The 12,754-nt window shown below is 37.9% G+C and overlaps 1 protein-coding gene across 1 annotated transcript in view; it reads right to left on the minus strand.

Moving 5' to 3' along the window:
* Window positions 1–9,493, minus strand: part of tmem178bb (transmembrane protein 178Bb) — an 83,328-nt gene extending 73,835 nt beyond the window's left edge. The window contains exon 1 of the mRNA XM_088002994.1: window positions 8,599–9,493. Coding sequence (XP_087859120.1) covers window positions 8,599–8,980 — 382 coding nt within the window. The 5' untranslated portion in view covers window positions 8,981–9,493. The remainder of the gene's footprint in view (window positions 1–8,598) is intronic.
* Window positions 9,494–12,754: the final 3,261 nt, after the last annotated feature.

Here is a 12,754-nt window from a genome sequence, read left to right on the forward strand (position 1 = left end):
CTCTCACCCCTCTTTTTAGTGCAGCCAACCTGTCTGCCTTGTAGTTGGAAATCTGAGGCCAGGGTTCCATCTGACTGCAGCGGGTTGTCTATAAACTTGTCACCATTGTTTCTTGTAGTCACAGGACTGGGAGTCCTAATGCAGTCCTTCCTAAAATGTCCTGTCTCTCCACACTTAAAACACGAGCCAGTTGCTCCGCGATTTGGACTTGGAGTTTGAGTTGTTCCACGATTTGGACTTGGAGTTTGAGAGCGCCCTCTGCTGTGTTGCATGTGCTGGTAATTTTGTTTTCTCTCTGTTACGGAGCTCTGGGCTGCCTTGGAGTTTTGAGATCCTACGCTTATGGGTTGGAAATTGGCGACCTGGAGCTGCAGGTTTCCCACGGTGCTAACAAGGATCTTTACTTGTTCTGCTAGTGCAGCAAACTGATCAGCTGTAACATACTGGGGAGTACTGACCCTGCGGGACGTTGTTGCACTGTCATCGCACATGTCTCCCTCATCAACCCATGAAATGTGCCTTGCTCTGTTTCTTACATCCGTGTCCCTACCTACAGTAGCTCTAAAGTTATGCTCATGAGCCTCCACAAACTTTTGGGCCTCTATGAAGGAGCTTGGGTCACGATTCATGACTTCGTATGCCACTTTCTGATTTTTAAGCCTTTGAGGAAAGCATCAGTTGCCAGTTGGTCCTGCAGCTGGAGATCTACCCCTGGATATGCAACTGTGGTCAGGCGTCTTACCTCCTCTGCAAACTCAGCTGATGTCTCCCGCCCCTGTCGAAGTTCTCCCAGTCTCCTTCTTATTGTTGTGGGAGGGTCTTTTTTTCCAAACCGTTGAGTGAGTTGTTCCACCAGGAGAACATAATCTTCCTTTGTGCGCTCTGGTAATGAGCAGACATAGCGTACTGCAGCTCCCCTCAAACACTCATGCAGCCTGTCCACTCGTTCGGCAGCACTCCACCCGTGTTTCCTGGCTTGGCGTTCGAACGGCATCAGAAAAGAGTCCCAATCCTCATCTCCATCATATGTGGCTAATTTAGGCCTCTGAAGCTCTGACCAGTTGTTATAATAGCCTCCAGTATTATTTTGCCTTCTTTCATCATGATAGGTAAAACTGTGTTGGACCTCAGGTTCACTGTCCCTAGTGTCTCTGTGTCCTGGGTCAGGTCCAGGGGTTGTAGTTCGTCTCACTGGGCCTGAGCTTCGCGATCTTTGATTTATAACCTCCAGCTCAGCTGCAAAAGGAGGACAAACACATGGTCTAGTTGTCACATCCAAAGAGGCATTTGTTTCACGTGCATGCCTTTCTCTTGTAGAATGCATTGGGATTAAGTCATCACTTTTATCAGGAACAGTATGTGATGCTTGGGTTTGTTGTACAGCTGATTGGCCTGTTATATGTGAAAGGACAGGAGCCAACATCATTTGAAAATGTCTTGTTTGTTGATTCTGATTTTCCAGCACAGCTTGTAACCACTTTGGAGCTGTCTCTGCCTCTCCAGGGCCTGCTGTAGCACCTTGTAAATCCTCTGTCATTTTATCTTATTTTTTATTTATTTATTCCGTTGGGAAATTTTGTTATGCTCTTATATTGAAGGGCTGGACTGGAAGTGTTACTCGGCAGTACTGTAGCAGCTTTATACCGTCTCAGCGTGATTTCTTTTCTTGGTTTTTCTTTGCCTTTTACCCAGCTGTGGCTAGTTGTAGCTTGTCTTTAAGTTGTAATTAGTTCAGGATGCGCTTGGATATTGTCTTTACAATTGAATTCACTCACAGAAGTCTTGTAGATGATCCCACTTCTGACACCAGTTGTCGTGCTTTTGGTTCCCAGTGTGACGGAGGTGTGTGGGTAGCGAAGATTCACGACAAAAAAAAGAAGGATTTCTTGCATGAACTTTACTTCTTCCAGCAACAATGAGTTATACAATGGCAACTGAGCTGTATCAACGCAAGAACTGTGTGGTTTCCGGCCTCTAGCTCTGGCACAGACAGCATTTAGCAATGTCCGGGCAGTGAGCAGTGAGAGCCATTACCAACAACAACATGAACAACACGATCTCGCGATACTAGCCTTCCCTCCAGAGCTGTGTTGCATTCGCTGATCTAACTTAATGAAATGAAATGAAATGAAATGAAATGAAATGACTTAGGCTCGGAGAACTAAAATACAAAACCAAACTCAAAGTCTAATAAAGTTTAACCTTCTTTACAATATATTGTACAGGCAAAGAAGACACCCGGAAGTGTTTTTCCACCCCAGGCATCCGGTCCCAATCATCATCAGTTCTAATGATGCCACATACATAGCGAGTCCACAATGTCTTAAAATTGTCATACTTCCCCCCCCACCCCCCCCTCCTTTTTTTTCTGTACTCTTTACAAATACATGTGCTGTCTCTGTTTAATTGCTCTATTGTTTTATTTTTTTTATAGATTTCTGTAAAGTGCGGTGTTGCAGTGAATGGGAATGTTCTGTTGTTGATCCTCACTGTTCTTAGGAAGGAGAAATGTCAGTTTGTCTGGAGTAATACTGGAAAACTGTGACATTGGATTAAAACAAAAATCTGTCCTTGGTGAAATATTTTTCACATTTCCTCTAACATGTACTGATTGTTTTATTGTACTAATTTTCTTAAGCATGTTGTCTTCTTAAACTTTGAATATATTGACAATTTGTACAATTCTGTGATAGTATATTGGCAATGTACTATTGAAAAATGTGAAGATATTGAATGCACAATGTAATTTGTTTCACCTGGAAAGTGTGTTGTAATTGATCCTTCTGTGTTCTGGTAGCCTAATGTGTTTGCAGTACTGTAGTGTGTACGAAGCAAGTAATGCAGAAAGTGGCAAAGCAGAATAATAAAAGACATTAAGTAACTTTCCAGAATACTTACTTACACTTATTTAGCAACCCAGAACAGGGATTAGAACAAACTTAGAATCCAGAAAAACTACATTAGCAATTACCTTTTAGACTCTTATTCTTCCAACCCAGGAAAGCAATTAGACTTATCTAGCAACCCTGAACAGCAGCACCTAGTTTACATACTTTGGATCAACATTAGATTATTTTTCTTCTTTTGCTTTTTCCTTTGGTTTGTTATTTTGTTTGTATTTCCTTTTTATTCCTGTAAAGCACTTTGTATTGCCTTGTTGCTGAAAATTTGCTATATAAATAAAATTACCTTTACCTTTTACCTTTAACTGAAAAGTGTACTTCATTAGCAGTTATAGTAAACCAAAAGTGTAATTGGAGCGTACTGTGATCACAGTACTAATAAATAAAATATTTAATAGTTATATACTTAGAAGACATTCTAAATATATTTCAAATGTAATTCATTACAAAAATAGTACACTTAAGATATACTAACCAACCACGTTCATATTACATAAAAAGCTGTGTGCAACGTATAACTTTAGTTGTTTCAAAAAGGCATGTGATAGTACACTTAGTACACTTCAAATTGTGATTTTCTGCAATTTAATTACAATTAAAATACACTAAGCACAAAATAACACTTCAACTTAACAAATTCTTAACAAACGAAGTATACTGATTATTAGTCTGGCTTCAAGTATGTTAAGATTTAATATACTTAGTATTTATTTTTCACAAGGAATCATACAGAAATCGTATTTTTTAATGCACACGATATTGGATATAGTTTTTTTTGTCTTATTTTGATGTAAAAAAAAAAAAAAAGCAGCATGACTTTGACTTCAGCGGTAACAGAGACAGGGAACGAAAGCCATCGCTCAGTGCTTATATGGCTTCAAAACTACCATATTATCCAGGCAACAGGATTTAAGTTGTGCTATTATTTCATTGCTCTGTGAAAGCTAGATGTAGCATTTTCTAAAAAAAAATCAGGAAGTTGAAAGAAATGCTGTTTTGTTACTATTTGAAAGTACCTGGTGTACATAATTGTACTCAGTGTGAAACCTAAGCTACGGAGCCCGAAAGGGGACCTGGAGAAAAAAAAAAGAAGCAATCCTGACTTATTTCCTCGAGTTCCTGAGACACTTTTTGAAAAATTGTGCACTCCTTTTTTGGGTGAAAAAGCTTCTTTTTACAGTTTCTGCAGTGCCGAGAGTGGTAGTGGACTCTAAACAAAAGATATAGAGAATGATTTACAACGATTATGGTTTAGACATGTCTCAGATGAGGATATTATCCTAAGAGACACGAAGCTGCAATCGGAAACCAATTTCAGATTCGGGAAATGACTAAAGGGCGATTCCTAAGAATCTGAAGGGGTAAAACCTAAAAAAAAGGCAGTTAAAAGAAAAGAGGGTAACACTTTATTTGATGGGGTGTGCATAAGACTGACATGACACTGTCTTAAACATGACATAACACCTGTCATGAACATAAAGAAGGTCTTTATGAATGTCTATGACTGTTGTCATGAAGTGTCATTAGGTAAATAATGACACTTTTAATGCAAAGTTGCTCTGAAGGTTGCATTGAAAGACCATTAAAAGGGTCAACTCTGCACTAAAGTGACATTGTTTGCGAAATCATACAAAGTTGGGACTTTTTATTGATCTTATCCCCTGATCTTGTCTTCCTCAGCAAAGGTTTAAATAACAGTTTCTGTCCTCTTCTGCTCTACAGTGAGAGAGGTTTGACTGACAGAACGGCCCACCAGGTCATGTCTGCGTGTTTGCTGTTAACAATATTCACCCCACTGTGGCAAACTCAGTGACTTTCTTGCTATATTCAGCAACATTTCAGACTAAAACAATCGGTATAGGCCAAAATCAAAATTGGAAGGTCAGGCTTTTTAAAGATCGGTAATCGCCGATCAGCCAGAAAACTGCAAACACTGCATCCCTACTTAAGATGGAATACAAACACACATATTCATGACATACTTTGGTTAAATTAATTTCTCTTCAGCGTAACTCCAATAGCTAAAAATTTAATTTACTCCCGGTGAGTCTTTCTCCCCTGAGATTGTGGATTGGTACTGGGCTGATTCTGAGCCTCCAAATAATTTTAGCGAAAGTTTCACATGTCTTAGAAGCTGATGTAAAAATAATATTTGATTTAGTCACATAAATTATCATGCTCAGCAGCAAACAACATATCACCAAAAACAACTTAGAGTAGCTCATTGATTTATTAACAAAGTAGTCACGTAGCCTGATGTAGAAACATTTTGCTAGACAATGTCAAACATTAAGAAGTTTTAATTATTGTTATCTAACTTTATCAAACACACTATTTTGAAGACAAAAAAACCTCAGAAATATACAGAGCTAACCATCAATCAACTCATTTAAAGTTAAAACTAAGTTCCACACAAACTCAAAGACACTAGCATAAATGTTCGGATGTTGAACTGGACCGTTCCAGGTCACTATCAAGCACAAATCTTTTTGATAAACATTACATTACCAAGATGCATGAAAACATACCTTTATCTTGGCTTTTTTCTATTCCTCCTCTTTATTTTCTCTCTTCCTGAAGAATAAGACCTTTTTTGCAACATTGTTTTGCTAACTTAAAATAATAATTTCTATTATTATTTCTATTATTATATTATCAAATATATTATATTGTTAAAAAAATCACTTCATAATGAAATTGTGTGTTTTTCTTGTTATAATGACATAGAAATTGTTACAAAACAAAATTTTCATCTCAACTGAGGGGGTCCCTTAGTGGCCCTTGGGCCCTAAGTGGCTGCTTAATTTGCTCGGCCCTGTCTGTGTAGGTCTAATTTTTATAAAGCAAGTAATTATTTAGATTTGTGTCTTTAAATGTATGCTATTTACAATTTACACAAGTTATTGTTGTGTATGACTATCAATGATAAACATGTTTGTGTACATATAAAGTAAATATGGCTGTGTTAATTCAAGTAATTCTTTGAGAGTGTATAACTTCTCCACAACAGTACGCTTGGGTTTGATTGATTGATTACTCATCTCAGGGAAGGGTTAGGGTTACGACACATTCGCGCTTTTAGATAGATTTTTACCCAGAATGCAAATGGAAAAAACCGTGAGTGAAACGGTGACTGGGACTGACTAGTATATATTCCATTGAGGGAAAGTTAGTTTCACATCTGCTCAAGCCCCCTGGTGGTTGAAGAAAAATCCACATATAGACCAGAAAATACAATATATGAAAAAAAACACTGAATGCTCTCTGGTATGAGGAGGCGGGCCAGATCCGGCATTGTTCAGGGGGCCGGACCAAATGACGTGGCAGGCCGGATCCGGCCCGCGGGCCGTAGCTTGGGGACCCCTGATTTACAGCTTTGTTTCTGCTAGCTTGCAGGAATTGTAACTTACATAAATGGTTGAAGACAGCTTATTGGCCTTCATGAGACTCAGATAAATGGTGAGTATCCATTTCACAAATTTCCTAAAACAGTTATTTTTGTGACTTTTAAAGTCTATTTGTGTATTGAAATTTGGATGTAAGATTGTTTAACATGTTACAAGGGTTCTCTCTGTTTGGGGACATACATTTGCAAAAAGAAGAAAAAAAAACCCAAAGGCACTCTTGCCAAAAAATAAAAACCTTGATCGAAGTGTACATTTCATTCATAAAATGCAACATATCTCTGGAATGAAATCCAGACGACATAGAACAAACGGTTCCAGGCACCATCAAAACATCTATAAAAATACTTATGTTTATCTTTATTTCAATATCCTGATTTGTGAAATGTTTTTCCACATTATTTGGTGTTTATAATTCAGTTTCATTTGTAAAGGACCACCTACTGGCAAGGCCTGGTATTTTCTAACTGAGCTTATGGCCAAGTAGGTCAGATGCATGCAATGGACCCAGGTTTGACAGACTAATATTCAGTCTGATGGAGAGGAGCAGAGGAGGGGTGCTCTGTGGGGCAGGCACTCAGCAGGGGACTGCTGCTCCAAGACGGAGCTTTGTATAAATGGGCGGTGCGTTGTATGAGGAAGCATTGAAGCACTACGGAATGGTTGCCACGGAGATCCGAGATTGTCACAAACATGTTTTCATGAGGAAATGACTCCTCGTGAACATGGAATTATAACAAGATATAAAGCTCAAATCTAAACAATTGAGGTGATATACACACCAAATAAGGGCTGTTCACTTTTTAAATGATCAACCCACTGTTTTTGAATTTTGGGGAATTTTTTTCTGTTTGACTTTCTGTATTGAGTTTATCTTATGTCATCTATCCTGAATTACTGGTCAAAAAGTAAAACATTGTAAAGAGAAACATGTTTCTCCCAAAAGGAAGGATGGAAGGATGAAGATAGAAAATTCCCTAAAGCAACAGGTCTGATCTGATGTTTTTTTTCTTTTTGACCAGTTCAGACTGGTCAAAAAGTAAAAAGTTGTAAAGAGAAACCCAGAGCAAGAATCCTTTTATCACTGGTTTTTCTTCTACAATAGGTTATTCCTTATATGGACACATGCTGTTTTTTTCCCCCCCAGATCTCAGTAATACCATGAAGAAACTGGACAGGAAATAGAATTGGTTCTTTTTTTAACTGACTTTTTAAATAGAAATTGTTTCTTTAAGTGGATTACTCACAATCTGTATCTTTGTTTAATTTGGACTTATTATCTTTATAACTTTCCATATAGAAATGCTGACAAATTACACTTCCTTGTGTGTTGTACTGTAATTTTTATGGTAAAATTCTGGTAGCAACAGCTACAAGTAATCTACCATAAAGGTTTTTTGGGGAGGGGTTTACAATAAAATGTCAATATATCATACAGTCTGACCGTGTTTTTCACTTACGTGGACTAATCTTTACGGTACCGTATATGTGTTGTTTTTATAGTAAGTTGTATAAAAATGTTTACAGTTCTGAACTGCTAAAGTCATGGTTGCCAATATATTATGCCTCAGACAATATGACCGTATTTGCAGCAAAACTGCATTTTCATTTTTTATTTTAACATATTTTAGGAAATACAGTATTTTACCGTATATTGGGAATTACGATAAAATACAGCCAGCTGCAGTTGCCAGACATTTACCGTATTTTAGCAAATACGGTAAAAATACTGGCAGTTTTGGTTGCCAGGATTTTACTGTTTTTTCCAAAATACGGTAAAATTCTGGCAGTTTTGGTTGCCAGGATTTTACCATATAAAGACTGCAAAGTTCTGGCAACCACAGCTGCCAGTATTTTACCGTAAATTAGAGCCGTTTCTTTTTTCTTTTTTTTTTTAGTTAGTGTGTACTATGTGCTACATACCTCCATATGTACCACACAAACCAGAAGACACCTCACTGCTTTATTTAGAGAGCTTCAGCTAGAACTCCCATATACTATCCCATGATTATGTCACTGTGTGGTTGAGGCAAGCGTCACATCGCATCCGTTGAAAGTTCACACGCAATGCTCCCCGTCATGTCAAACAAAATGATAACAACTATCCGCTCACATAGCCAGAGCCTCCTGCCATCTACTCGCATGCTTGCTCGCCTTTTGGTCAAGTGGCCAGTCACCACACGGTGGCCTAATTTATTTTTACATGCTAAATGTCGCAACACACGTATTCTGCGCAGCGACAGGAAATAACATATGTTTCTTCACAACTTTCTCCCAATTTATACACTTACCTTTGCGAATGTGATCTTCGATCACCTGATCGAAGTCTAGCCGGTGGCATTTCCTCCACAGCCCCATGTTGGTGGAGTTATACTGCCTGCTGCATTCGTCTGCGGCGCTCATGGCGAACAGCTGCCTTCGGTTTCGGGCCAATAGCACCTTGTCCTCCCAGCGAGGCATGCTGACTCGGCTGGCCCGCAGCGGCAGGCTGTTGTTGGGGATATAGATAAAGCCCGGGTCCTTACGGCGGCTGGAGAAACTTCGGCATCGCTCCTTGTACCTTCTGGCGTCTGTCTCGTACCAATGATCCGAGCACATTGCCACGGCGAGCATGCCCAATGCACAAAGAGACAAGGAGAGCCCGGTGTAGAGCAACAACTTCCCGGCGGCCATACTCGCTCCTGTCACAGCCGCATCAGCACCTCGAGAGACGGACAGCTCCTCTGCAGTTTCCCTGCCGATTCAACTCACATCATCTTTGAAGAACAGCGGAATCATCATCCAAAAGTGGTGTTAGATGGAGGAACAGGGAGAATGGTTCCTTTAGCAAGGCTTCAAAAACAATAGGCTATGAAATTCCAGTGGTAAGGTGCCCACGTCTTTCCTGCGTGCGCGTTTCTGCAGCAGTTCGGCGGAGACAGAGAGGACGCTATCTCATCTCAGGCGCGACCCAAAGCATCCATCTGTCTGAGGGCGACACCAACAAGCACGCAACACATCAAGGATGGCAACGAAGACTTAAGTTATTCACCAGAAGAGTACCATCGCAGGGATGGATGAATGAGATAATACCGAGAAGTACACAATCAGATGGGAATTATATCAATTTAACCCAAATTAAAAGAATCTAACAGTATAAATAAATCAGGACTAATCGATTTCAGCTGCATGGGCCTCTTAGATTAATATACAAGAAGGTTACCTGATGAGTCCTCACAAACCAAATCTCAGGCCATCACCAGTCTGCAACCACGACACGTCTGATGTGATGACAACAGCTGCCACAGAGAAGCCCTGAGCATGGACTAATCAGGAGCATGCGTGAAGAAGTGCTACAGCTTTGTCTCTTTTATTTGATGCAGTTATCCAATTCATTAATTAAACATTATGGCTGCAAGTTAATAACACTGAAATGAAGAACAAACACAATGCACAGAGTTGATTGTTGTGGCCGCTTAAAAGCAGTAAACAACAAACAAACAAACAAACAAAAAGCAAAACAAGTAGGACTTTGACTTCAACGCCGTTTCAAGAAACATTTGGTCCCAAATGGTCTGGGTGAATTTTTCCTGAGCAAATTTTAATAATCTTAGCTTAAAAATTAACAATTACATTTTTCACTCACTTTGGTATGTTGGATGGTTGAAACAGAGAAAATGTCTGTTTGATTAATTAGGATACAGCAGGGCCGTGCAGAGACCTTTGAAGGGGCAGGGGCTCAAAGTTAAAAAGGGTATATTGATAAAGTTGCTATTTCTACTGCTGACAGAGTGCTGAACTGAGACTGTAGTTGTTAAAGAGACCATAGGTCACTGGCTATGGAATAAGATGATTTTATGCTATTTTACTAGGTAAAATAGCATTTTATTTAGTAAGATAAAATTTTATTTTATTTAGTAAAATAAAATGCTAAATAAAATATCTGACTGTCTAATCACCATAGCAGACTGCTTTAAAGATCAAAAAAGCTCAGAGTGTCATGTTATGTTGGTTGGAGTTGCCCAAATGCAGGAAACTGAGGTGGCCAGTGAATTATGAGATTTAAAGACGGGTAAAGAAAGCAAATTCACAAAGATCAATTGGAGAACTGCAAAAAAAAAAAAAACAAGGAAAGAAAACCAGTAAGGAGAAAACACGAGGAGAACACAAGACAGTATGAGGAGGTGACAGGAGACATGACTGAGATATATCAAGGCAAAAAAAAAAAAAACTAGCAGCAGGTAGGCCCCTCCAGACATTCAGAGGGATGCATACATGGTTGAATTGTAACACAGAACACACTGTAAAAAAGGTCCGTAAATTTTACGATAAAAATGGTAAAATACCAACAGTTTCTGACCGTAACATCCAAAACATTTTATTACTGTAGAAAATACATGGAATCACCGTTAATCAACACTGTAAAATAAGTCCATATATTTATGGCAAAAAATTGTAAAATAGTTACGGTTGCTGACTATCATCCAAAAAGCACTTAAATACTGTAGAAAATAGATGGAATTACAATAATTTCATAAACATATATTGCAAGTGATTTTGAAATGTAGAAAACAGAGAACTCTATTGTAAAAATCTAAGTAATTGTAAAATTCATAAAAAAAATTGTAATATTGCCTGCAGCTAATTACCTTAAAATTAACAGAATTAATCAGCCAAAATTTGCTGATGTTTTTTTTAAGGTTTTGTTGACTCTAATGGTCTTTATCTGAAAGTAGTTTGACAGGAAAGAGGTTTATGAGAGAGGGGATGACGTGTGGCAAATGTCACCAGGCTGGGAATTAAACCTGCGACCACTGGCATGAGGACTAAGGCCTCGATTCATGGGTTGTGCTTCGCCCCTGCGCCACCGCACCCCTTGCTGATGTTTATATCATGTATAAACATCAGCCATAAACCATAATGTAAAACCATAAACCAGACTGCAAAAGTAATTTACATAGATTAGAATGCTGGTGTGATACTTTGGTTTGTTTTTTAATAATTAAATCTATAATGACTTTCATATATCAAACTGAAATCTTAAAGGAAGACCAGGTATCGAACTGGCAATCCACCAAGTGCTGGGCAAACTCCTACAACTGACGCCACCATCATTATGAGAGAGTTTGATTAAATAATGTATTTGGGATTATTTAATTTTAGGTCGACCATAGATTTGTCATACATTTAGAGAACTGTATGCTGCTTAGACGAAGGTAAAGTTGAGTAAAGGGCGATTCCACCTAATTTTTCACTACTGTCAACATCTTTAATTTACCAAAAGAATATGGCCAATTTTACTAAGGAAAAACCACAGCTGCCGGTATCTTACCTTTTTTTTTTTTTTTTTTTAGGAAATACGGTAAAATATCGGCAGCTGTAGTTGACAGAGATTTACCTATTTTAGAAAATACTGTAAAATACTGGAAGTTTTGGTGGACAGAACTTTATCGTATGGTAAAATACTGACAGCCAGTATTTTACTGTAAACTTAAGGAGGAATTCTGGTAACCCCAGCTCCCGGCGTTTCACCGTAAAGCAAAAAACATTTTTACCTGTAATTTTTTAATGGTGGAATTATGACAACCCCACAATGTAAAAAAATAAATAAAAATGTAGATTTTACAGTAAAACGCCGACAACTGGGGTTGGCGAAATTCCACCATAAAAACAATTTACGGTTAAAATCAGATTTTTTGTTTTACAGTAAAACGCCGGCAGCCGGGGTTGCCGAAATTCAATCGTAAAAAACAATTATGAGTAAAATCAGTTTTTTGGTTTACGGTGGAATTTTGGCAACCCCAGCTGCCGGCGTTTTACTGTAAAATCTACGTTTTATTTTTTACAGTGCACAGATCTAAAACTTTAGAAATAGACAGATTTTATTGTCATTTAGCATTCATTTATTGAGAATGACAATGCTATTAAATCTTATTTAATGGTTTCAGCAGAGATAAAAAATTAAATTGTACATTTAGGATTTATTTAGGAAGTCTACCTTGTAAAAGTACAAACAATAATATTGGTAGTTTAATTATTGTGTTACCATGGCTATGTTAAGGCGCGATCATGCTTTTAGCATACTTAGTATATATTTATAGATAGTACAGCTAATACTTAGTATACTTAAAATGTACTGACACAAATGTAAGTATGTTTGAAATATACTAAAGTATATATTTTTTTCACAGGGCAAATTTTTTTTTGTTTTGTTTTGTTTTTGCTAGTGTTGTGGTAATATTTTTAAATTATTTTAATTGTTTTTCGAAGTATATGTACCAGCTATGCAGTTCAGATTCATTTTCTGTTATATACCATCAATAATGAAGAAATTGTGCTTCCATTAAAGTTTTTCTGTGGATACAATTTCATAAATAGTTTCTAGTCATCCACAATGAACTGTTTGAAATACACACACAAACCTACAGACAATACTACAGAAAGTACAGTGTCTAAAGTACAACAAAT

The sequence above is a fragment of the Poecilia mexicana genome, unplaced genomic scaffold, assembly GCF_051168715.1.
Source record: "Poecilia mexicana isolate PSO_F unplaced genomic scaffold, ASM5116871v1 scaffold_23, whole genome shotgun sequence".
In the NCBI taxonomy this organism is placed as follows: domain Eukaryota; kingdom Metazoa; phylum Chordata; class Actinopteri; order Cyprinodontiformes; family Poeciliidae; genus Poecilia; species Poecilia mexicana.